This window comes from Falco rusticolus, chromosome 10 (assembly GCF_015220075.1).
Source record: "Falco rusticolus isolate bFalRus1 chromosome 10, bFalRus1.pri, whole genome shotgun sequence".
Classification (NCBI taxonomy): domain Eukaryota; kingdom Metazoa; phylum Chordata; class Aves; order Falconiformes; family Falconidae; genus Falco; species Falco rusticolus.
Window position 1 is genome coordinate 35721062 of NC_051196.1, and position 21790 is coordinate 35742851.

The 21790-nt window shown below is 51.7% G+C and overlaps 1 protein-coding gene across 1 annotated transcript; it reads left to right on the top strand.

Moving 5' to 3' along the window:
- Positions 1–6: 6 nt before the first annotated feature.
- On the top strand, positions 7–21374 carry ZNF341 (zinc finger protein 341). The gene is made up of 15 exons (XM_037401505.1): positions 7–470; positions 4792–4902; positions 6038–6225; positions 7354–7506; positions 8189–8428; positions 9606–9798; positions 11041–11125; positions 12186–12376; positions 13344–13537; positions 14356–14564; positions 15994–16090; positions 17616–17748; positions 18166–18277; positions 19093–19163; positions 20275–21374. The coding sequence occupies exons 1-15, from the start codon at positions 440–442 to the stop codon at positions 20787–20789; spliced, it is 2523 nt and encodes an 840-aa protein (XP_037257402.1). The 5' UTR covers positions 7–439; the 3' UTR covers positions 20790–21374.
- The last annotated feature ends 416 nt before the right edge of the window (positions 21375–21790 follow it).

Sequence of the window (21790 nt, forward strand, 5' to 3'; positions counted from 1 at the left end):
CTCTCCCACTGAGGGCGACGCCGCGGCAGCGCTCGCCGCTGTCGGCCCCGCGGGGCGGCCTGGCCCTGGGCGGGTCATGGCGCGGTCCCCCGGCGGTAGAGGCGCGGCGTGGGGGCTCCGCGGGCCCTCGCAGGTGCCGCGCCGGCAGCCTGAGCGGGGCAGGTGCGGCCGCCGGGCGGTTCCCGCCCCTCTCGGTGGGGCCCGGCCTCCGCGGATCCCTGAGGCGCTGCTAGAGGCGCCGCTCCGCCGCGGTTCAAGTTAAACGCGAGCCCTCTCCCTCCCCCGCCAGGCCCGGCCGCACGCCCCAGGGTGTCGCTGCCCAGAGCAGGGGGCCAGGCCCCGGCCCCGGCGCGGGCGGAGAGCGCCCCCTGGCGGCGGCCGGCGGCGCTGCTCCCGGTGCCCGCTCCGGCTGGCGGGTCGCGGCCGCCCCGGCTCCAAGATGGCGCAGGCGATCTTCGAAGCGCTGGAAGGTAACGGGGCCGCCGCGCCGGGCCCAGCCGGGCCGCGCCGGGCTCACAGCGGGCCGCGCCTCTCCTCGCTTCCCCCGCCCCAGCTCCGCCGCCCCCCGCCCCCGCCGCCGTGCGGGACGACGGGCCGCAGCAGGGGCCGCCCTGTGAGGCCTGGCCCGGCGCGGCGCGGGGGGCTCCCGGCAGCTCGGGGGCGTCCCCCCTCTGCTCCCCCTTCCCCGGCGGCGGCGCGCACCGGCGCGGCCCCGGGGCATGCGGGCGGCGCGAGCGGCCCCGCGCGGCGGCGGGGGCGGGGCGGGACCGCAGCGGGCATCCCCCGCCGGCTGCCCGGGGCTGGCCGCGCCGGCCCCGGTTCCTTGGGGTCCCCCTGTCACCTCTCGGCCCTGTGCCATCCCCCCCGCGTGAGTCCGGGCGTCCCCGCACCGCCCATCCCAGTGCCCTGAGCCCCGGGCAGCCCCGGTTAGCCCTGTGCCCGGGGGCAACCGATCGCCTCCCTGCCCCTGTGCCCGGTGCCCCCCATCGCCTCCCTCATTGTGCCCAGTACCCCCACTGCCTCCCTGCTCGTTGCCTTGTGCTCATTGGGGCACTCCCGTCACCCTCATTTCTGTGCCCAGCAAACAAGATCACCAACCCCAGGACCCCCGCGTCACTCATGTGCCCCTTGCCCTCCCATCACTCCTCACGCCTGTGCCCGGCACGCTCGGACGGCACCGTGCAGCTGGGCACCCTCCTGCCCTGCATGCTGGGGTGCACCCCTTCCACCCCCCCAGGGCTCACGCTCCCTGCCTGCCCTGGGGATGGTCCCTGAGGTGGGTGCTGGCCCCTGCATGTGTGTGTTAGCGTGTGGGGGTCCACGTTCTCTGGCACAGCCAGGGCAGTGCCCAGCTTCTCTCCACTCTGTGGGTGTGTGGGTCACGCTCGCACTCGTGAATTTTGTGTTGGGACACTGTTTTACAGGCAGATGCCATCTGAGGGGAACTGTTGGACATGCCAAGCTGTGGCAGTCTGACACTGAGCTCAGGGTCCGCCCGTTTGGAGAAAAAGCTACTTCATAAGGCATTTATTTCCTAAATTGAATTACGCATGTATTTTCCTTTATGGGGGGGGGATGCCACTGACTGGAAGGCCTTGCATCAGGATTGTCGCCCTATGCTTTGCAAATAGCACCTGTGATTGCAGCAGCAGAAAGAGGAGCAAAGAATAAATATTTCTATTCTGTTAGGTTACTTGGTGCATTTGACAGCACTCTGTATAATCAGGTTCTCTATTTCCTCTTTGCAATCAGCTCCTCATTGTATGGGTTTCCTTGCAGAATTCAGGAGAGCAAAACATTTTAGCAAATTATGAAAAGAATGTGGTGTTTTGTGGTTTTTTCTAAGCCCACCACAATTGGCAGCTTTTAGTAGTTGAGCTTGTTTGTGTTGCCTTGTTGATTCGATTACAAGTCGATGGTGACTTGGCATTCATGTGCAATGCTGAGAGCACCCGTGTTCTCAGTGGGTGCTGTGGGGCAGAGGTGCATTTTTGCCTGTTGCTAAAGCACCTGGTGATCTTATTGGCAGAAAAAAGACTCAATACGTGAAATTCAGTAGCACCTGGGTGAAATGGACATTCTTGTTTCATCTCTGAGAGAAATGGGGAAGGAAAAAAAGCACAAATCAGTACTCTTGTACTTTTATCCTGGCTTCCCCAAATCACTTTGTTTTTGTCAGGCTCTGAGGAAAGCCCGCTGCTGCCAGGAGAGAAGAGTTGGCTATTTTTTTTTAGGTTTTCATCACCGTACATGCGTGCTGGCTGTAATCAGTGCAGGATCAATCCAAAGCTTTCCCTGGGGTGCACAGATGGCAGTGAACAGCATCCGTGTAACCAAGTAACTGCCTGCTTGTCTTCATGAGTTACTAAACCTTGAATTTGGTGATTTCCCTCTGCGTTAAGTGTGGCATTGTGCATTTACCCTGTGAAACTCTAGGGACTCTGTGGGCATTTGTGCAAATTGCTGAACGAATGAAGAGCAACATATTTCTGTTGTCTTGGGTAACTTTTCTCTGGCAGAAGGCTGAATGCAACACCGACAGTGTTGCTGCATTGTTGTCGCCTGTCCTCAGATCTTGGCCTCTCCTCAGGCTTCTTCCTGCTAGTGGGACAGAGGCAATCATCTGGCTTTTTTACTTGGAAGATCTGGCTATGTGCCAGAAGGAAACCCAGTTGTCCATTGCCAGGCACATAAAGAGTGGCGTTCTTGATGCAAACTGTTGTTAATTGTCCCCATAATATACTTAATCTGAATTTTTGATCCCCCTCTTTCTTTTGTCTTCTGGTAGCTTACTTCTGCTGAAGAAGGGCTGTTCCATTTCACTGTCTGGTTTGGATGTGCCAACAAGAGCCTGTGCTGCCTTTGCAGTTGACCAGGAAGTTATTTGTACAGGAGGAGGTATATTTTAAAGCAGGGCTTTGACTGGTGTGAGAAGATCCACGCAGGAGTGCTGCAGGAGCCTTCTGCCAGTGTGGCTGTCCTGCAGGGCTGGGTGCAGCTCTCTGTGCAGGTGAAGGCTTGCAGAACTGGACCTGCAGCTTTGCTGTGCCTCCGTGTGATTTATGTGAAAGGGTTCCCATAGGTGCAGTGGTAATTTTATGGTAGCATGTGGAGTATCGTGATCTGCTGCTTTCCAGTAGCTGCTTGTGCCCTCTGCTCCCCAGCAGCTGGAGAGGGATGCTCTCCTCTTTCCCATTGACACGTGCAGTGTTTGTGACCTCTTCTTAGTGAAATGATGAAAAAGGTGTTCACAGAGTCTTAACGTTACTTGCTTCCCACTGGAGATACAGGAGAAATGAGTATTTAGGGTGTCTTTAAAATGCTGTGGATTATATGGGTACTCACCATCAGGACGGTAACATCCTGATTGTCCAGGAGAAAATTTAAAATTACAAGAGGAATGTGCAGTGGCGGTTGCTTCTGCTGCCCTTTTCCTTTATGCTGTGATGTTACTGCATTTTGCTGTCCTTGCTGGTGCTGTTTGCTGAGCGACCTCTCATCAGGAACTGACCTTACCTGAACTACTTGGAAATGATCAGACTGATAGATTTTCTTTTTATTTTGGCACATAATTCTGAGTTCAGAGCTTTACAATTTTGTTTTGCAAAGATCTTGAAGGAAAGTGAAAAGCAAAGTAAGATCCCCCCACCCTTCTTTTCTCCCTTAATTCACAAGGTTTAACATATGACTTTGGTATGCTATCTGTTTTGTTGTGACTTCCTTCTCATAAAGGAATGGTAGGAAGAGTGCTGCATAAAAATCACCTCTTCTATTTTTCTCCCATAATCAGATTGTTCTATGTGTCTTTACATCTGATTTCTAAAAGGAAAGTGTGATGGGCTTAATCTGCTGGTCGCATGCCACTGGCCAATTTGTCTCCCTACATGAGCAGTCCCCTTCTCCTGCATTTATCTGGAATATTTTAGAACATTTTAGCTGTAGCAAAAAATATTTGTGCCAAAGCAAGTGAGCCGATTCTGACAACAAATCTGGCTGGGTATGTGTGTTTTCATGGAGTCCTGAGAGAAATAAAAATCGGAGAGAGCAACTCGCAGCTCTTGCTTGAGAGGAGCCTGTAGAGGGGCACAGTCCTGGGAGTTGGGGGACCACGGGGTCCTGCTCTCCTGCATGTCCCAGAACTGGGGTGGCAGGTGGTGACAAAGTTGGTCCCCCCAGAGCATCTCTCCCAGGAACCCATACTTAATATTTCCTTCTTAAAGCTGTATCTAAATCCTCCTGTAGTTCATAGCCCTGTGTCTGATCAGATCTGGGAATGCTGGTCTTGAAAACAGGGAGGCATTTCTAACAGTGCTGCTGAGGCAGAGTTGTGCACACCCAGGGTTTTGTCTTCACCAAGCTCAGTGCTTGTCTGTGCTGCATCATGCCATGTCCCCAGGCAGATCTACCCGGGCTGCTACCCCACCTGGCCCATGACACCCCAGATAGCTACAGCTACTTCTTAGCTCTGTTTGTAATACCCACTGTTTGTAAGCATCCTTCCTCTCTCCAGAAAATGCCTGAAACCAAGCCCTCTTTCGGCTTTCCTTGCCCTTCTTCCCTTTTCTTCTTGTATCAAAGGAATGTATGGAGACAAGTGGGAGCCTCGCTTTAGCGTGATAGTTAATGCTGTGGAGTAGAGGGGAATGAGGAGGTGGGAGTGGCTCTGTGGGAGAAGACAGCAGTAGCTGGCAAGCAGCTTCCCTCCATGACTCGTGAGCAAGATCCCAGTGCCTGAGGGCTCCATGTTCAGGCCGAGCTTGATTTACTATCCATGCTTGTGTCTCCTTTCAGGAATGGATAATCAGACGGTGCTGGCTGTGCAGTCCTTATTGGATGGTCAAGGAGGTGTGACGGATCCATCTGCTCAAAATGTCAACGCCTCCACTGCCATCCAGTCGATGGGTGAGTCCTGGTAGCACCAGGAGAGCGAGACAAGAGGCAGGAGGGCTGCAGACCTCTTCCTGCAGTGTGCACTCATGACTGTTGGAACAGCTGGCACAACAGCTGTACATGCTGGGTGCTGCCATGAACATTGTGAGCCCTCAGTGGGACTGGGCAGAGCAGGAGGAAGGAAGCAAGTGCCCAAGCAAGCAGAGATGCTTTTGGAGATGGTCATGACAATAGACTTGACTGTGCATTCCCAATAAAGACGTGAAGGGAGGGAGAATCTGCTCTCCCTGCCCCTAGTGCTTGTTACTGTTCACATTTTTTTTTAATGAGCTATTCCTTATCTTCTGGGGTTGTACAACTACATTGAGTATCTCATCTGTGTGAATGAATACAGGAACTGGTCATTTATGTGCACATGAACATTCAAGTGCTTGACTAGGACTCTCTGGGTGGATACTGAGTTACCTCCTGGAGGAGTTACAGTCTGTGTCCCCAGAAATGTTCTGCTTCAGGCTGTGAGTCAGGCAGGAGGTACAGCCTTGTGAGTCCAACTGGATCAAGTGCAAATGGTGTGTGCTTGTGTGGTTTGCTAACATTGCAAATTTCATCTAGGACAATGTAACGGGGTTGTCTTGTTTCTGCTTTTAATGTGAAGCAGAGGTGTGAAAGACCAGCAGTCTTGCAGGGGGGTGGCTTTCAGACACAGGCTTCCAATGACTCTGTGCCCTGATCCAAGTTACTTCTCTTCCTTTGTGCAACCTGAATAATAAAATCTGCCTCAGCCAGCATAAAGTAGGTGCTTTGGAAGAAGCTGTTTTGACTAAAAGCAGAAGGTGCTACAGGAGCAAGGCTGGGTTGGTTGTTCACATCTTTGGGATGAGAAGACAGACAATGGGATTCAGTTTGTCACGGGGAGGTGGTGGGTTTTGTATATGGGAGCGGAGTTGAGGTGGGCTCAATCACATCAGTTAGCTTTAGGGAGAGCCTGGGACTGGGGAGAGGGACAATTTGATCCCTCCTGAATGTGATAGCTTTGAGGTGCTAAGATCCAAAAGGCATCTATTTTCCTACAGCTTTGGTTGTTAGGTGTAGCACTGGGGAATGCAGAAGAAAGCCTGGAACAGTGATCTGGTCCTCTTAATTGCAGATGATGAAGATGTTTTCCTCTGTGGGAAGTGTAAGAAGCAGTTCAACTCACTGCCTGCCTTCATGACCCACAAGAGAGAGCAGTGCCAGGGAAATGCTCCTTCCCTCTCCACAGTCTCGCTGGCCACCAACAGTGTGTATACCCCCTCCATCACATCGGTGCAGCAGGCTCCGAGCGCCGGCCGGCAGGTACTGTGCTGCAGGCAGAGGTTTTACTGCTCTGTTGCTGTGGTTCTGGGAGCTGGGGGGGCCTCTGGGTGATGCTTTTAGATCCAGTGGTGCCTCATGACTGACCTCTTTTCTGAGAGGCTCAGCTGTGGTTCTGTTGGCTTTTGACCTCATGGTTAAAGCTGCCTGGTCCTTTGCAGTGGGGTGTCCTCCAGCAAAAGTGTCCGGGTCCGGTAGCCCTTTTATGAGGACAGAAGAGGTTTCATATTGTGTCTGTGCTACAGCCAGACTTTGGTTCTACTGAAGAGCCCCAGTGTCACAGCCTGGCAGGCTGGGCATTTGCATGGGTACACACTGCACAGTGCTCAAGGTGGAGTGGCATTTTCTGTCTGCTGGGCCATAGTCTGGCTCATGGGCAGAAGAGGAGGGCAATGTCTGGCAGCTTCATCCCAGCATCCCTGCTCTCAGTTTCCTGCAAATAAGCCCACATTATGTGGTGTGATGAGCATTAAGGGGTTATCCTCTCTGGAGTAACTCTCCCTCCCAACAGACTTCTTGGGAGCAAGTCCTTTGTGTATGACATGCACTGTGCCTGCAGTCATGGTGGTTTTCAAAGTGCTTTCAAACCAGCTGTTTTTTTCAAGTTAACATAGTGCTAGTGGATGGTGCTGCCCAGGGCTGCAAACACAGGTTGTTTCCACCCAGGAAATGGGACAGCCTCCCTCCCCTCCTATAATCCGACTCTAGTCTGAAGAGATGGGCCTGATGTTCACCCTCTGCAGCCAGAGTAGCTTCTCAGTTCTCTACCTTTCCTAGCTAGGGGAAGGGAAGCACTCAGGAAAGGCTTGAATTTGTGTGCGACCAGTTTGTCCTGCAGATCTTTAATAACCCTTGATTTGAATTGTGGCTAGTGGCCACTTTCCTGAACCTTTTTACCTCCTTTTCAGAACAGTTTTTCTGGAGCTGCCTTATTGTTAAGGGCTAGAAATTACCATGGACTCAGCAGGAAGCTGTAGATACTGTGGCTCATCTGCTGACCAGAGGCTGTGAAAGCAGAGACTCCAAGTTTCACTGAAAAGCAGCGTCACCATTTTTTGTTTACTGTTTTGTCCTGTTGCTGGTCAACAATGCATCCTTTTTTTCTTTCAGCAAATTTCTACGTACATCACAGTTCCCCCATCACCTTTGATTCAGACCCTGGTGCAGGGCAACATCTTAGTCAGCGATGAGGTGCTGATGTCAGCCATGTCTGCTTTTACATCCTTGGACCAGCCCATGCCAACAGTGCAGCCCCCAGTGCAGGTAAGGGGCATGTGTGGGCCTGGGGAGTCCCGCTGCATGGGGTTATGCTTGCACAGCAGGAGCCCTGTCAGTCAATCGGACTCCAGAGATCTGCTTTGGTGCTGAATCCTGGGCACCTTCCCAACGTGACAGCCAGGCTTGGGAAGGAGCAATGGATAGATTACAGGATAGCTCCAGCATTTGCTCTCTCCTTGCATCCTTGTTGCTGGATGGTCAAATCATTGTAATGTGGTCTCTCCAGCTTTTTGTTGAGCCCCTGTGTAATGGCTGGCTTCCAGAGCTCTTGTCTGTTTGCTCCATGGATCCCTCTTCCACCTGGGATGGTTGTTTTGGGCTCTTCCCAGAGCTAGCCAGCCTGTATACATTCTCCATGCTCTGAAAATGTTCTTTGTAACCAGAAGGATTAAAAGCTTTAAAAACAAAGTAACAAAAGCAGTGGGGCTTGAGCACTTGGGTTTTGAAGGAGGCAATATCTACTGGAATGTCATGCCAAGCCTCTGCAAGCCAGCAGTCTGGTCCAGCTGGGCAGTTGGACAGTGCTGCGTTGTGTCAGGACATCGCTGCTGTTCCTGTGGGTGTTGTTTTGAATTGGGACTGAGAACGTGTGTGAGGGCGCAGCCCCTCTAACTCATTGCTGCAGCATTTTCAAGGTCTTGTCTGTCTCTCCCTGTTCTGGTTTTAGAGCAGCTTGAGTATGCACGCTGGGGCTGGCTACCTCTCCCAGCCCCCGCCACCTCCACCTCCCCCACCACCACCCCCTCCTCAGCCTCCACCGCCTCCCCCCCCGAACATGGGGGCTCCAGGGCAGCCCAGCGCCGGCGGCAGCGGAGTGGTCGAAGTGTACAGTGCGCCTGCTCCTATGGCAGCAAACAGCGCAGTGGAGATCCAGACGCTGGGGATGCAGCCCTATCCGCCCATGGAGGTAAGGCCAGGGGCTGTCTGCAGGGGCTCTGTCCTCCTGGGCCTCTTCTCTAACAAGGCTGCTTGAGAGCTGCCTGGACTGGAAATGTGGAATTGGAGTCTGGGAAGGTGCGTTAGGTTATTTAACAATGATTATTTCCTCTGGGAGAATGTACTGAACAGAACTATGTTGGCAAGATGATGGGGATTCTCAGAACAAGAGAAACAGTTAAGAGGGATGGAGGACTTGGCTGGCACAGGCTTAGGAGATCTGAATGTCTGCTGTGGTCGAGGGATACCTGCAGGTGTTGGGAGCGAGAGGGAGGTGAGGAGAGTGGCTTACTTCCCAGAGAGGTACAGAGCCTCATGCTGCGCACTAGAGGCTCCACCGGAGAGAAGAATTCACTCTAAATATCAGAGTTTGACAGGGCAGCTTTTCCTAAAGAGGCACAGGCAGGGGTGGATTTACCAGTGGGTCAGCTGTTCACAGCCTCTATGTTAGCATTGCCATTCACAACAGAAACTACTGGGTGTAACAGGTTTGTCAGCCTTATCTTTGTAGCTGGCATCTGATCTGGAACTGCCAGTGGTCAGAAATGGTTGGGGATGTTGGATACATAGTGGTCTGTGTTAATTTACCACGGTGGGCTATAGAAACTCCCTCAAACCATATCACCCCAGACTGATGCCTCTGTCTTTTTCTCTAAGCATCCTTTTCTAATGTTGGTGCTGAGGCAAACAGCTGTGCTTTGCCACCTGGAGTTTTCTTGTGCTTCCCTTCTGCAGTCCTGCCAGGGCAGGCAGCAGGGCCTGGAGATCCCACCCTTCAGGGCTGGTGTGAACTCACAGGGTCGGTGGTGATCATTTTGGTAACCTGCTCTGGAGGGATAAGAAACTCTTCTAGGCATAAGACATAGATGAGGGATTAGGTGGCTCCTTCAGTGTTTCTTTGCTGTCCTGTTCCTGCTGTAATAACTGCTGGATGCTTTGTGATGTTCAGCAGGTTGTAGAGACACTGTGCAGGTTGTAGAGACACATTGTTGGACTGGTGAACCAGAAATGTGACCCAGTTTGGCAGGAGGCAGAAAACTCAGCCAGACCATAGCCCAGTGTGGCGAGTGTTGCTGGGGATGGAGGTTAGGGCAGAGTATAACTCTGTGCAGCAAACCTGTTTCCACTGATAAATTGCACTCTTGCAGGTACCAAGCCAGTGTGTGGAAAGTCCCGTGTACCCTTCTCCTGTGTACAGCCCTGGGAAGCAGGGATTCAAGTCTGAGAGCTCCAGCGCTCCCACACCTTTGACCAGCACAGGAGGCGGCAGTGTGGTTGGTTTTGATTCCACCTCTGCTCCCAAAAGCCGGCGCTGCAAAAATGAGAGCGGGCTGCAGGAAGGTAAATGCCCTTATAGCATTTGCCCTGTACTACCTGTAGGCCAGCACGCTTATTGTGTGGTGGACTGTTGAGCCACAGGCTCTCCAGGCCCTGTGGGGTGGCACTGGCTGCGCATGCAGCTCTAGAGGAGGAGCACAGTGTCCTACATGAAGCTATCAAGAGCAGGTGAAAGTGTGGACATACTTCTTGTCTGTCACCTCTGAGTGCACATGAAAGGCTTGTCACTGTGCTGCTGTGTGGGCCAGCTTGTGCTAAGTCTCTGCAGCTACATGCTTATTGGATCACACCTGAAATGGGGACATTTTGCAGAGTAAGGTGTTAGAGCTTGGTCCATTTTAACCCAAGGAAGACTGCCCAGTCGCCAGGCCGGTGTGCTAGTTACGGCCTCGCCCTGAAGACTCTTCCCAGGGGTTCAGCAGACCTGTCCCTGCTGTGTGTTTCAATGTCTGTGAAGAAAGCACGCCTGTCCCCAGGTCAGGCAGGACAGGGGCATGCCCCATTACAGGATGGAGGAGCATCAGATCCTCCGCTGGCCAAGCCTGCCCATTGCTGGTGTGGTGCAAGCACACCTACCTGAGTGAGAGGGAAGGTCCCAGACGTGGTGTGGAGGAAAGCCACGTGGCCTTCCTCCCCAGGAAGGTTGGGCCTCTGGAGTTACGACCATACGGATGCTAGGGTTTAACCATATTTGCAGAGGTGTGAATGATCATGCAGGCTGCAGCTCTCAGTTCAGAATTTCCTAGAGCAGCCCACAGTTCTGCTGTTCTCCATTGGTTTATACCCCATCATAGTAGACAGAAGATGTGACTGACTGATCTTCTGGATGGGAGAAATATGCATGTGCTGTGGCTGATGTCTGACCTTGGTGAGTTCATAGGAGAGAGCCAGAACTGGGGCCCTTCCTTTCACTAATCCTGTGTCTTTTCCCAATGCCCAACATGCCTTTAAAGTAGGTGCTTTGTAGCACAGCTGCAAGGGATCCTGGAGTGGTTAATGCCTCAAGGGGATGCCCTGCTTCCTCCACTACTACCCTCCTCGCACTTGTAGAGTTGGCTCAGGCTACATTAAATATACGCTTGTGCCCATAACCTCTCCCCACTCTGGCCAGGCAGATCTTATCCTTTCATAAGCCCTTTATTTTTGATCCTGAATAGACATGCCTTGGGGTGAGGGCCCTGTGGTGCAGGGGGGACAGAGCTGTGCTGTGTGATCTCATTCCTGTGTGTGCTTTTGCTCTTTCAGGCAAACCCAAGTCCCCCAAGCTGAAATGTACTTACTGTGACAAGGCCTTTACCAAGAACTTTGACCTGCAGCAGCACATCAGAAGGTAATGGTGCTGCTAACCCAGACACAGCAGAGTGGGTAGGGTGGAGGTGGGCACAGCTCTGCTGAGGGAGTCTGCGCAGCCCAGCAGACCTTGCGTTTGTCACATCCCAGAATCTGTGCTGCACTGGGAGGTGATCTTTCATCCCACTCACTGCAGGACACCTTCTCCCCAGGGGCTGGGGTGAAGGCTGCATCATGGATGTAATCTTCTTGCTGATTATGGCTTGGGACTATAGACTTGTTTTCCTTGCTGATGAGACTTTGAAAGCCAAACCTGTTGTCACCTTATCGCTGGAGCAGCAGCATCTCCACTGCTTGCCTCTGTCCTTTCCTCTACTCTCCCTCCCTACTAAGCTGGAGCCTTCGTGTTTTCTGGTGCTAGCAAACTGTCAGCCAAGCTCCGTGTCTATGTAGGGAGCTCATATAAGAGAGCTTTTCTCCGTCAGGAGGCAGTTGAAATCTTCAGTGTTCCCCCCAACAGAATCTTCTGGACTCAGATGAGTAGGAACAAGTGGTGTTTGCCCCCCTTCACAGTCTGGACTGTTCATGTGATGTACTTCATGTGTTAGAGAGTCTGCTCTTTGGAAGCAGAAGGGCAGAGTAGAAAGACCTTTCTGCTGTGGACAGGAGAGAGCAAATTCAGGGAGATCCAGGGGCTGCAAGCTAGAATAGGCATGTGTGCAGGGTAGGGTGGGGTGATAGGGAATAAAAGGGTTTTACCCCTGAGAAAGTGATGGGGTCCCCAATGTCCCTGCAGAGACCCTGACAACGAATGCCCTGATGTTGCTGCAGAGCTCTTTTTCTGTCCCACTGCTTCCTTTGATCCCTTGTCATCCCGAGACCACGAGTGTTTTGTCTGTGTGCCAGGCTTGTTTCTCCAGGCCTCTCGCAATCAACTTACTCAGGTTAATGAGGTCTCAGAGCCCGTGTTTGGCTGGTCCAGGTGCTGATCTGCCAAGCAGAGTGCCTAGCGCAGCCCTGCAGCAGCCACCCCACCGTGGTCCATGCCTGGGGGCTGTCTCCTCTCTGCTGGCTGCTGATATGGTGCTCTCTGCCTTCAGTCACACAGGCGAGAAGCCCTTCCAGTGCATCGTGTGTGGCCGAGCCTTTGCCCAGAAGTCCAATGTGAAGAAGCACATGCAAACCCATAAAGTGTGGCCTCCAGGGCTGGGGTGCACTATCTCCCGCAACTCCATCACAGTGCAGGTCATGGCCTTGAATCCCAACCAGCCAGAGGACGAAGAGAACACAGGTTTGCTGCCTGGGGATAGCCTGTGCATGGGGCAGAGCAGTGATGTGGGGAGTCTGCACATCCCTGCATCTCCACACAGGGAGGGAGGGGAGACAGGAGCTGTGTGCACTGTTTGCATTCCTGCAGCACACACCAGAGAAACGAGTCACATTTGCTGGACTCCAGCTGGCAGCTGCATCCTTTCGTACCTCCAGCTACGGTGGGATTCAGGTGCTGCTGGAGACAGCGACTCCAGAGTCTGTGCAAGTATGCACGTGCAGACAGGGTGAGGTGTCTTCCCCCTTCTCACTCCCTGGCAGGTGCAGCTTTGGCAGTACATGAGCCACACTTGACAGCTCTGGTCTAGTGGCCAGACAAGCCAGTGGTTTAGCACAGCGCAGTGCTCTCACTTGTTTGCAATGTGCAAGTCATGCCTGGGCTGGGTCTGGTCCCAGCAACCAACTGAAAATACTTGAGGCAGAGAAGAGCTCCTTGCTGGCAGATGGTGACTGGTCACCAGTTTTTCTGCTGGTGACCTCAGTCCTAGTAGGAGGGGAGAGAATGCAGTGACAATGTCATGTCTAGGACAAGGGCCTGCTGGAGCTGCTCTCTGCAGACTTCATGGACTGTGAGCTACTGGCTGGATCTTGCCTCTTGTCTCCTGCCAGAGGTGGGAGTAAATATGGCTCTGGTTCACAGACGGCCTGTTCTGCTGACTGCTCCACAGAGCACAGTTACACCCCTGGAAAAAGAAAATGGGTTAAGGAGAGGAAGATGGAGTAGTCAGATCCCTTAATAATCTCTAGAAAAAATGAAAACTATGCTGTTAGGGAGTAAGATTTGTCTGATCAAAAGAATCTGTCTTTGAAAGGAAGCAAGAGCCTGGACCCATAGCCAGGCCTGGTATGTCTCGGCACCGTGGTGCTGGCAGAGCAGCTTTCAGAGCTGTCTCATGGCAGGCTGTGACTTTCTCTCTCCCATTCTCCAGGTTTGACTCAGGCCTCAGGGAACCCTGTACCACCGCCCCAAGACATGAGCCCCTTGGACGAGAGCGAGGCAAACAAACTGGAAGCCAAGCAGGTTGTCTTGATCGATAGCTCTTACCAGTGCCAGTTCTGCCCCAGCAAATTCAACACCTATTTCCAGCTGAAATCACACATGACACAGCACAAGAATGAGCAGGTAGGGACAGAGGGTGCCCTGTGTTGGTGGTGAGATTGGGGTGGGCTTCATATAGTGCGCCAGCTTCCAGGGTCTGTCCTGAGCCTCTTGCTCTGTAAAGCTGCCAGTGCTTCCCATGCAGCTTAGCTCTCTGCACATTTGGGTTGCAGGTGTGTGGTCTTGGTGGCTTTGAAAAGCTCCACTGCCTCCACCCTGCTGATTGAGAAGTCAGCCAAGCAGGTTTGGATGGCTAAAGAAGCAGCAAAGAAGCACGGTCCGAAGTATTTGATGTAGGTGGCAGCTCTCAGGTTGTGGGACAGTCACTGCTGGGGTGTTGTGGTCTCAACCACACAAGTGGTTTCAGGCGCTCACACCAACACACCGTTCTCCCACCTTGCTTTCATAGGGGAGTGCCCTGATGGTCTGTGTTTGCAGAACATTCAGCTCCCAGCAGGTTCTGCCATTCACCTGGAACCGTCAGCCACATTTTGATGCTGAGCTGCTCTGCACTTTTCTTTAAAGACCCTTCCTCTGAGGAAGACAGCAGAGGAAGGGGATGTTTTACCACCACGTTGTGTCCTGCTGCAGTGCAGGGCAGGGTTTCATTGCTGTGTGCTGACTGAGTGTGGGTGTGGTGGGATACTCTGGAAACCACGGTGCTGCTTTGCTCATAACATCAGCTCAGCTGCTTTCCAGCACAGTGGGTCAAGGGGCAGTGGTCCCTTTCTGTAAATGACTCAGTGGTTATGATTTCCAAAAAGGAAGGCCACTCTCTTGGCAGAGGATTTTCCCCGTTTGTTTCCATGGTGTGCCACTCCAGTTGCTCTCCCTTCTCCCAGGTGTACAAATGTGTGGTGAAAACCTGTGCTCAGACCTTCCAGAAGCTGGAGTCCTTCCTTGAGCACATCAAGAACCACCAGGAGGAGCTGAGTTATCGCTGCCACCTCTGCAGCAAGGACTTCCCCTCCCTGTACGAGCTGGGCGTCCACCAGTACTCCCACAGCCTGCTGCCCCAGCACAGCCCCAAGAAGGATGTGGCCGTGTACAAGTACAGTAGCAATCAGTGCTCACAAGGCTTGTAGGAGTGAGTGGGTGCAGAGTGTTTGGCTGAGAGCGGTGCAGACATTAGAGGGAAAAGGGGGCTGCATGTTTGGTGCCTGTGGTTCTTTTGGGCACCCAGGTGGCAAATGTGGGGCCCCTCCACCAGGCTGCTAGGGCCAAGCACTTTGAATGCAAGGAACCTTTTGGAAGGACAGTGAAAGGCTGAGATCAGTTACGTGGGAAGATCTCACTGCAAGTCCTCTTATCACCAGTAAAGAGTGAGGTGGGCACAGCTGAACATGCACAGAGCTCAGTCAGAGACCCAGGGAAGCCCCTTCCCAGCCTGTTTTCTGTGATTAAACAACTGCAGCAAAGGGAGTGTGGGCTGTGAAGCTGTACCCAGAAAAAATCTCATATCCTTTTGCTGCAAAAGGGTCTATTACCTGGGAAAGCCTTTCTACTAGTGCAGAGAGAAGGGGTGAGGAGTTCCATGAAGAGCTCTCTGGAGCTTTTGAAATGCCTGTAGAGATATACATGAAGAGCAGGAAGCCCAGAAGATACTGAAGTCACCTAGGAGCTTCATGGAATAAATTGCTGCTTCTTACACAGACCATGATTTCTAGTTATTTTTGCACTGTGGAGCTTCATCCTGCAGCTTGCTAGCGGCGATCTTTGAGATCAGGGCCCTGCTTATGTTTGAGGAGGTTTTAGTCTGATCTAAGGAGAAATAGTTTCACAGCAGATACAGCGTGAGTGCCTCTGTATTTATTGTCGGTGATGCATGCCCCCATTGCCCATTGTCAGCAGTCAGCTTTGGCAGAGGTCTCTGGCAGAAATATGGATATGTGAGAACAGTTGAGATAGGTGGAGAGGGCTCAGGTGGTTTCGGAGAGGTGGCGCTGTAAGCCAGTGTTGTTAGATACCAGAGACCCCACATGGAAGCGTGTTGCTTTGTGGCTGTCCTGGCCATGGGTAACCGTGCTGTCATGCTGTGACCCCACTCTCAGCTCCTTCATTGGGAGCTGCTGTATTTGTGTATTGAGGATGGAAAGTGTTTTAAATAATGTGAAATCATTACTTAGGGCTTTCCTCCATGAGGAAGCAGTGTGGAAGTATGTGCTCAGGTCTGAGTGCTCCCATGGGAGTCTGCGTGGAAGAGCACTAGCAGTTTAAAGGCTTCTTCACCCAATTTTCTAGCATCTTCCCCTTGTGAAGAAGGATGCTGAACGTGAGTGTGATTTGGCTATGTGGGTTGCCGAGGTTTCAGGGCACCTGGGTGGTTTTGTTATTGTCTGTATCAAGCTGACCCTGTCAGAAATCACCCTGGAAGGTGGCTGGTGAATGGGCTGGGCAGTCCTGGCTGGGGTCTGCTTGCAGCATGGGGTTTGCTGGTGGTAGCCTTGATCACAGGCTCTGTCCTTTCTCTCTACATTCAGATGTGTGAAGTGTGTAAATAAGTACTCCACCCCGGAAGCCCTGGAGCACCATCTGCAGACAGCAACGCACAACTTTCCCTGCCCTCACTGCCAGAAGGTGGGTGGGTGACCACTGCCTGAGCCGGTCCTGGACTCATAGCTAGGGCTCTGAGGGGGACAGGAACCCTTCAGCTCCCTTTCCTCTCCCTTCCTACTCAGTACAGACTGGCAGGCTCATGAGATACTTTTCAGAGATTGCATCCCTGGCCTCCAGCTCTCTGGCCTCTCATGCAGAGTATGTTCCTCCCTGCAGTGCTGGCTTTTCTCCTGGACCTATTTGCTGAGCAGAATTTGTCAGGGGAGGTCCCTTATTCCCATGACAGCACAGGACTGCACACCAGGCTGCTGTCCTTATTTCTTAAAGCAAGTATACCAGGAGGAGTGAGGCTGGTTTTGGGAAGTCTTAAGAGTGCCTTTGACTGCTACCTCTGGCTGGAAGGGTTGGGCATGGAAAGCCCTGGGCCCTACAGAAGCTTGTACACCTCCATTGCTGTCCTTATCTCCTGTTGCAACAGAAGTCTCTAGGTTCCCCCTCATTCCTCTCTTTTGGATGAGTGCTTTGTGTCCTTGGCAAAGAGAAACCTGTCTTGAGTGATGTGACTAGGACTGGAACAATGCCTGGGTAGGTTTTGGCTGGAAATACTCTCTTCAGCACAGCCCCTGAGGGGGTTTGAGGGGCAGAATTTTGTGGGATTTAATTCTAATAAATTATTTTTTAAAATCCAGACTAAAATTTGGACCCTTGCTCCTCTGTTTATAGCAAAGGAAATGAAAATCCTGCAATGAGGGCAGGGACAATCTCAAAGGAGTGACCACTCTATACTGAGGTAGCTCAGGAAGGGGAAATGCGCTCTTGCCATGGTTAGTAACCCATCTTTCTTACCTGTCTTCTCTCCACTTCCCCCACCAGCTGACAGATGCCCTTCTGAGCCTGTGTGGGACTTTCAGCCTGCAGCATAGCAATTTGAAAGCCCATTATCCACACCGATATTTTTTACTTTTGTTTGTATTCTTACTAATACTGCTGTTTTCTGGAGAAACGAGAGCACAGCCCTGGGTACCAGAACTCTTGGCTCTCCTGTGCCCCCCTCAGATGTGTGCTTGCAGCATGCTCATTAGAAATTCACTTAGCCTGGGTATTTCCAGAATCCCCATTAGCCAAAGGAACCACTCACACATTACTGGGAAGTAGAAACTGAAGTTAACACTGTGGGAAGGTATAACTACGCGGGGTCCTTGCCCAGTCCATCCTATCCTGCTGCTGGCTTTGATGGGAGATGGGGCATCCATCTGGGGTGCTGGTCCACAGCGGTATGGTGTTACAAAATTTAGCAGCCAGGTTTCAGCTTACGCATTTCTTAAGGATAAGAAGCTTACGTTGTGCGTTTGTTGTATTTTTTTAAAGCTCTATCTGTATTTTCCTTATACAAACCTGAAGGTTTTCTCAGTGTGTCCTGTCTGAGAAAGCAGTCACCATGAGCTGCTTAGGCTTTCTGCACAGGCTACACCTCCCATGCCCATGCAGGCTCAATGATGTCCCTTGTGTGCTGCCAGCTCTTAGCCTTGTTTTTGTGTATTAACAGGTGTTCCCCTGTGAGAGGTACCTGCGCCGCCACATCCCCACACACGGTGGGGGCAGCAAGTTCAAGTGCCAGATCTGCAAGAAGTTCTTTCGCCGGGAGCACTACCTCAAGCTGCACGCCCACATCCACTCGGGTATGGGCTCCCACGGCACTGCAGTGCTCATTATATCTCTGTACCGTAGTCCGTGCTGCCCCCTCTCATACCCTGGCTATTTTCCTGACAACCAGAGTAACACAGCTGACTGTACAAGTCATTTGTAGTAACATGTGTTTGGGGTACGGTACTGGTTCAGCCTCATGCCCAGTACTGCACCAGTTAGAAGTGGGGCACAGAGGTGGCTACCCTACTGCCTGTGGTTGCAGAAGCTAAGGAAGCCGGCCCTGGAGAGCAGGAGCAGGGCACAGTGTGGATTGTATCCATCCATTTACTCATCAGGCAGGGTAGGGAAGCTTGGGGAAGTTTATAGAGAGGCAAAGCGGTACACCTGCTGTAGTGAATCCTGTACGTGACTGGACTTTCCCTGACTCTCGGTTTCTTCTTTTTTTCCAGGTGAAAAGCCCTTTAAGTGCTCAGTGTGTGATGCAGCTTTCAATCGGAAAGACAAACTCAAGCGACATATGCTGATCCATGAGCCTTTTAAGAAATATAAATGTCCCTTCTCGTACGTAGTGCGTCTCTGGCATGGCAGCATGTCTTAATGGGATTGGGATGGGGTTTAGGATGGAAGGAACATCTCCTGCGGGTACCCTAGGGTACATGTGTGGCATCTACCAATCTACTGCTTCTTGGGGAGGTAGGAATGCTGTGTGCTGTTGAACTGGGAACCCAGAAGTCCCAGTCCTTTGTTATTGACGTCCTGTGTGGCCACGTAATTTCATGTCAGTTCATCAAGCCCTGTAAAATAATGCCTGCCTTCATGGGAGGCTTGGAGGGTTGCATCTGGGAAGCACCGGGGAAGAGAAGGAATATTATTTGACCACAAAGCGTAAGGTTGCCTGAATGATGGGCTCTCCCTGACTGCCATGTCTCAAAAAGCACGTGGCAATGTAGAAGCTAATGTATGAGCCAGAGAAATGCAGCTTTAGAAGGTGCATCCCCAAATCCATGGCACAGCCTTGGGCCTTCTGAGATAGCCAAGACTGACTGGCTTCTCTCTGCTCCAACCACCTTGTAGCTCCTTCCAAAATACTTCTGTCTCCAGCTGGGATCTTGAACCTGTGGCTTTTAGGAGCATTCATAGTGAGACACAGACCATGTGTCATCTAGCAGAAGCCACATGTCCCTGTAGCAGCCTGTTTATTCCTTGCCCCTCTCCAAAAGGGCTGAAATAGTGGAGCTCCTACTGAGACTGCACCGAGGGACTCATCCGGGTGCTGCTAAGGTGAAGGGTTGCGGATCTCCTTATGGTCCAGGTTCTGTTTATACTTTGATCCTCAGTTGATTCATGCTGCTCACCAGCATTTGTTATTGTTACAGAAGCCACACGGGCTGCAATAAAGAGTTCAACAGGCCTGACAAGCTGAAGGCTCACATACTGTCCCATTCGGGTAAGTGCAGCTCTGCCCATGCTGCCAGTGGTTGGGAATGAAGTGGCTGGGATTCACTGCAGTGCTGTGGGAGCACATTACAGAAGGGGTAAACCTGAGAAATAAGAGAGAACAAATTGTGACAGTGCTTCTGCTTTATACCCTCAGAAGCATAGGAGGTTCTCTATGGTATCCCTCCACCCATCGCTCAGCTAACACAGCTACAGTGTGGTTTCTTGTGGGAGAATTTTCCACTGTGTGTGGTACAGTGTTTCCCAGATATAGGCCTAAATTCTTAATATAATTTATTAGGTTTAGATTTTTTTCTTTGTTGCTGCAGGCCTGTTTAACTGAGCTTGCATTTAGAGCTGTGTCTAAGCTTTGGGCTGTTTTCTAAGGCAGTATAAATCTGAAGGCAGGGCCTGCTGGCAAGACTTAGAAGCAGAGCTGGGTTACTCAGAATGTTTACTATCAAATGAATATCCAGACTGCTCTGTCCGCTGCTCCCCAATATAATTTCACATTCGAAAGGAGATCTCTTGGGATTTGATTCCCTTCTCTCTGTGTTCCAAAAATAATGCTCCCACTCCTAATAAAGATAATTTATTCCTATGGCCTAGGGAATGTTCAGACTTTTGTCTTTTGGGGTGAAACTGCAAGTCTTGTGCCTGTCATGTCCAAAGCCCTGCAGAGTGTGATCAGATGGGCCTGGGCTGACAGTGCTGTGGATGGTTTGTTTCAGACTGCACATTCCCATACTTGGGAGGAAAAAATAAAAAGTGAAAATGTCTTTACTTTACCAAATACACTTGAAAAAAAACCCCAACGTTTTGCATTTTCATCACAAGAACCTGACATTTTTTTCTCGTGATATTCTAATTGTGTTATTTGAGGCAAGAGTTATTGTTTTAGCCCTTTATAAACACAGACATTCAAGTTGTAGGCACTCACGCTTTTCTGACTGCAGATTTGCCTGGCACAATGTCTCCTCCCTTGTATCAGGGAACATCTCCTTGGAAGAGGAGGTGAAGTTGTCATGTGCTCCCTTGGTGCGGTGCAGATTTTCTTGAAGATCTGCATTGGGATGCAGGGTCTCTTAACGGAGCTCTCTCTCCTCCTATGCTCTCTGCAGGGATGAAGATCCACAAGTGCCAGTACTGTAACAAGTCCTTCAGCCGACGAGCCCACATGATAGAGCATCAGCGCTCGCACACCGGTAACTACAAATACCGCTGCCCCACCTGTAGCAAAGGTTTCACGCGCCACAAGTACATGAAGGACCACAAGTGCCGGCTGGGCTCACCCAAGGACAAAGACCTGCAGCTCAGGAAGCCCCAGAAGAAGCGGGTGGCACGGGGGCGCAAGGCTGGCCTTTCCCTCCCCAACCAGCTGGGTCTGGCAGAGCTGAAGGACAGTGCTGCTGGGGAAAGCCCCCCTGAAGGTGGCCCTAACAAAGAACCGTTCCAGGAGTCGGATGCAGTCCTGTCCATTGTGGTTGGTGGGTCAGGAGCTGCTGACTCAGACCTCGTCGTTCCTGGCCAGCCCAACAGCCTCACATCCAATTTGGCCCTGGCAGAACTGCAGACTGCCTCAGATGGCCCCTGCACCATGCTGGCTGTCCCTGTTTACATCCAAACGACAGAGTGATAACGTTAGAGCCACTGTGTGGCTGAGGGCTGCTGCTGGGGCTGTCAGACTCAGTGCTGAAATGTATTCCATTGGAAAAGACCAAAGGTCTTGCGGGGAGGTAGATGGATATGGGAGAGAATGCCTTCCATCTCCACTTGTTCTTCCCATCCTTGGGCAGAGGCCTGCTTGGAAGCCACCGATGGCTACAAGGCACTGAAAAGAATGGCTCCGTTATTTCTTGTCCCTCTGCATCACTGGTCAGCCTAGGGCAAGAAAGACTAAGATCCCTGAATCAGGGTAAGAAGAAGGAGCATGCAAACTTGCAACAAACAGCTGCTGAAATCAGGTGGCTTTGCAAATCACAGCCTGTCCCATCTGTGGTTTTTCTGGCCTAAAAGCTGTATTGCCCAGTATTTGGGTGGCCTTTCCGAGAGCAAACAATTGATCCTTCCTAGTGGAAGCAAGTTCATCCTGAGATCCTTTGGGAACACTGTTCAGAAATACCCTGATAGACTTATCTCTGGTATCTTTCTCTTCTCTGTCTCTATCAGTAGAAAGATCACCTTGTCTGTACTACATGTGTTATAAACACCATGGACCTCATTTGCTGTGAGGAGTCAGTGGGTGGGAGCATGTGTGTGTGTTGGCTGTTCTCTGGTTGGTATTCTCTCCACAGTGTTTGTTCTTTTCATGGTTTTTCTCCATATCCAAGGATCTCCAAGTGCCTTAGACATCAACGAGTCAATCCTTGTGACAGTTAAATGTGACACCTTTTGTGTACAGCAGGGGAGACTAAGGCCTGGCTGAAGTGATATGTCCCCCAGGTCACACAGGAAACTTGTGATGCATCTGCAAGCCAGTTTTCTAGTATCAGCTTTGGAGTAGGAGCTGCAGGGTACTTCTGTGTACTTCTCTGTCAGCTGCTTCCCAGCCTGTGCATTCCTTTAGCTCAGTTCTGTGGGCCAGTTGTTAGTAGTTTCAGTGGGTCACTGGCAGGTGGGGAATTGGTGGGGTTAGGT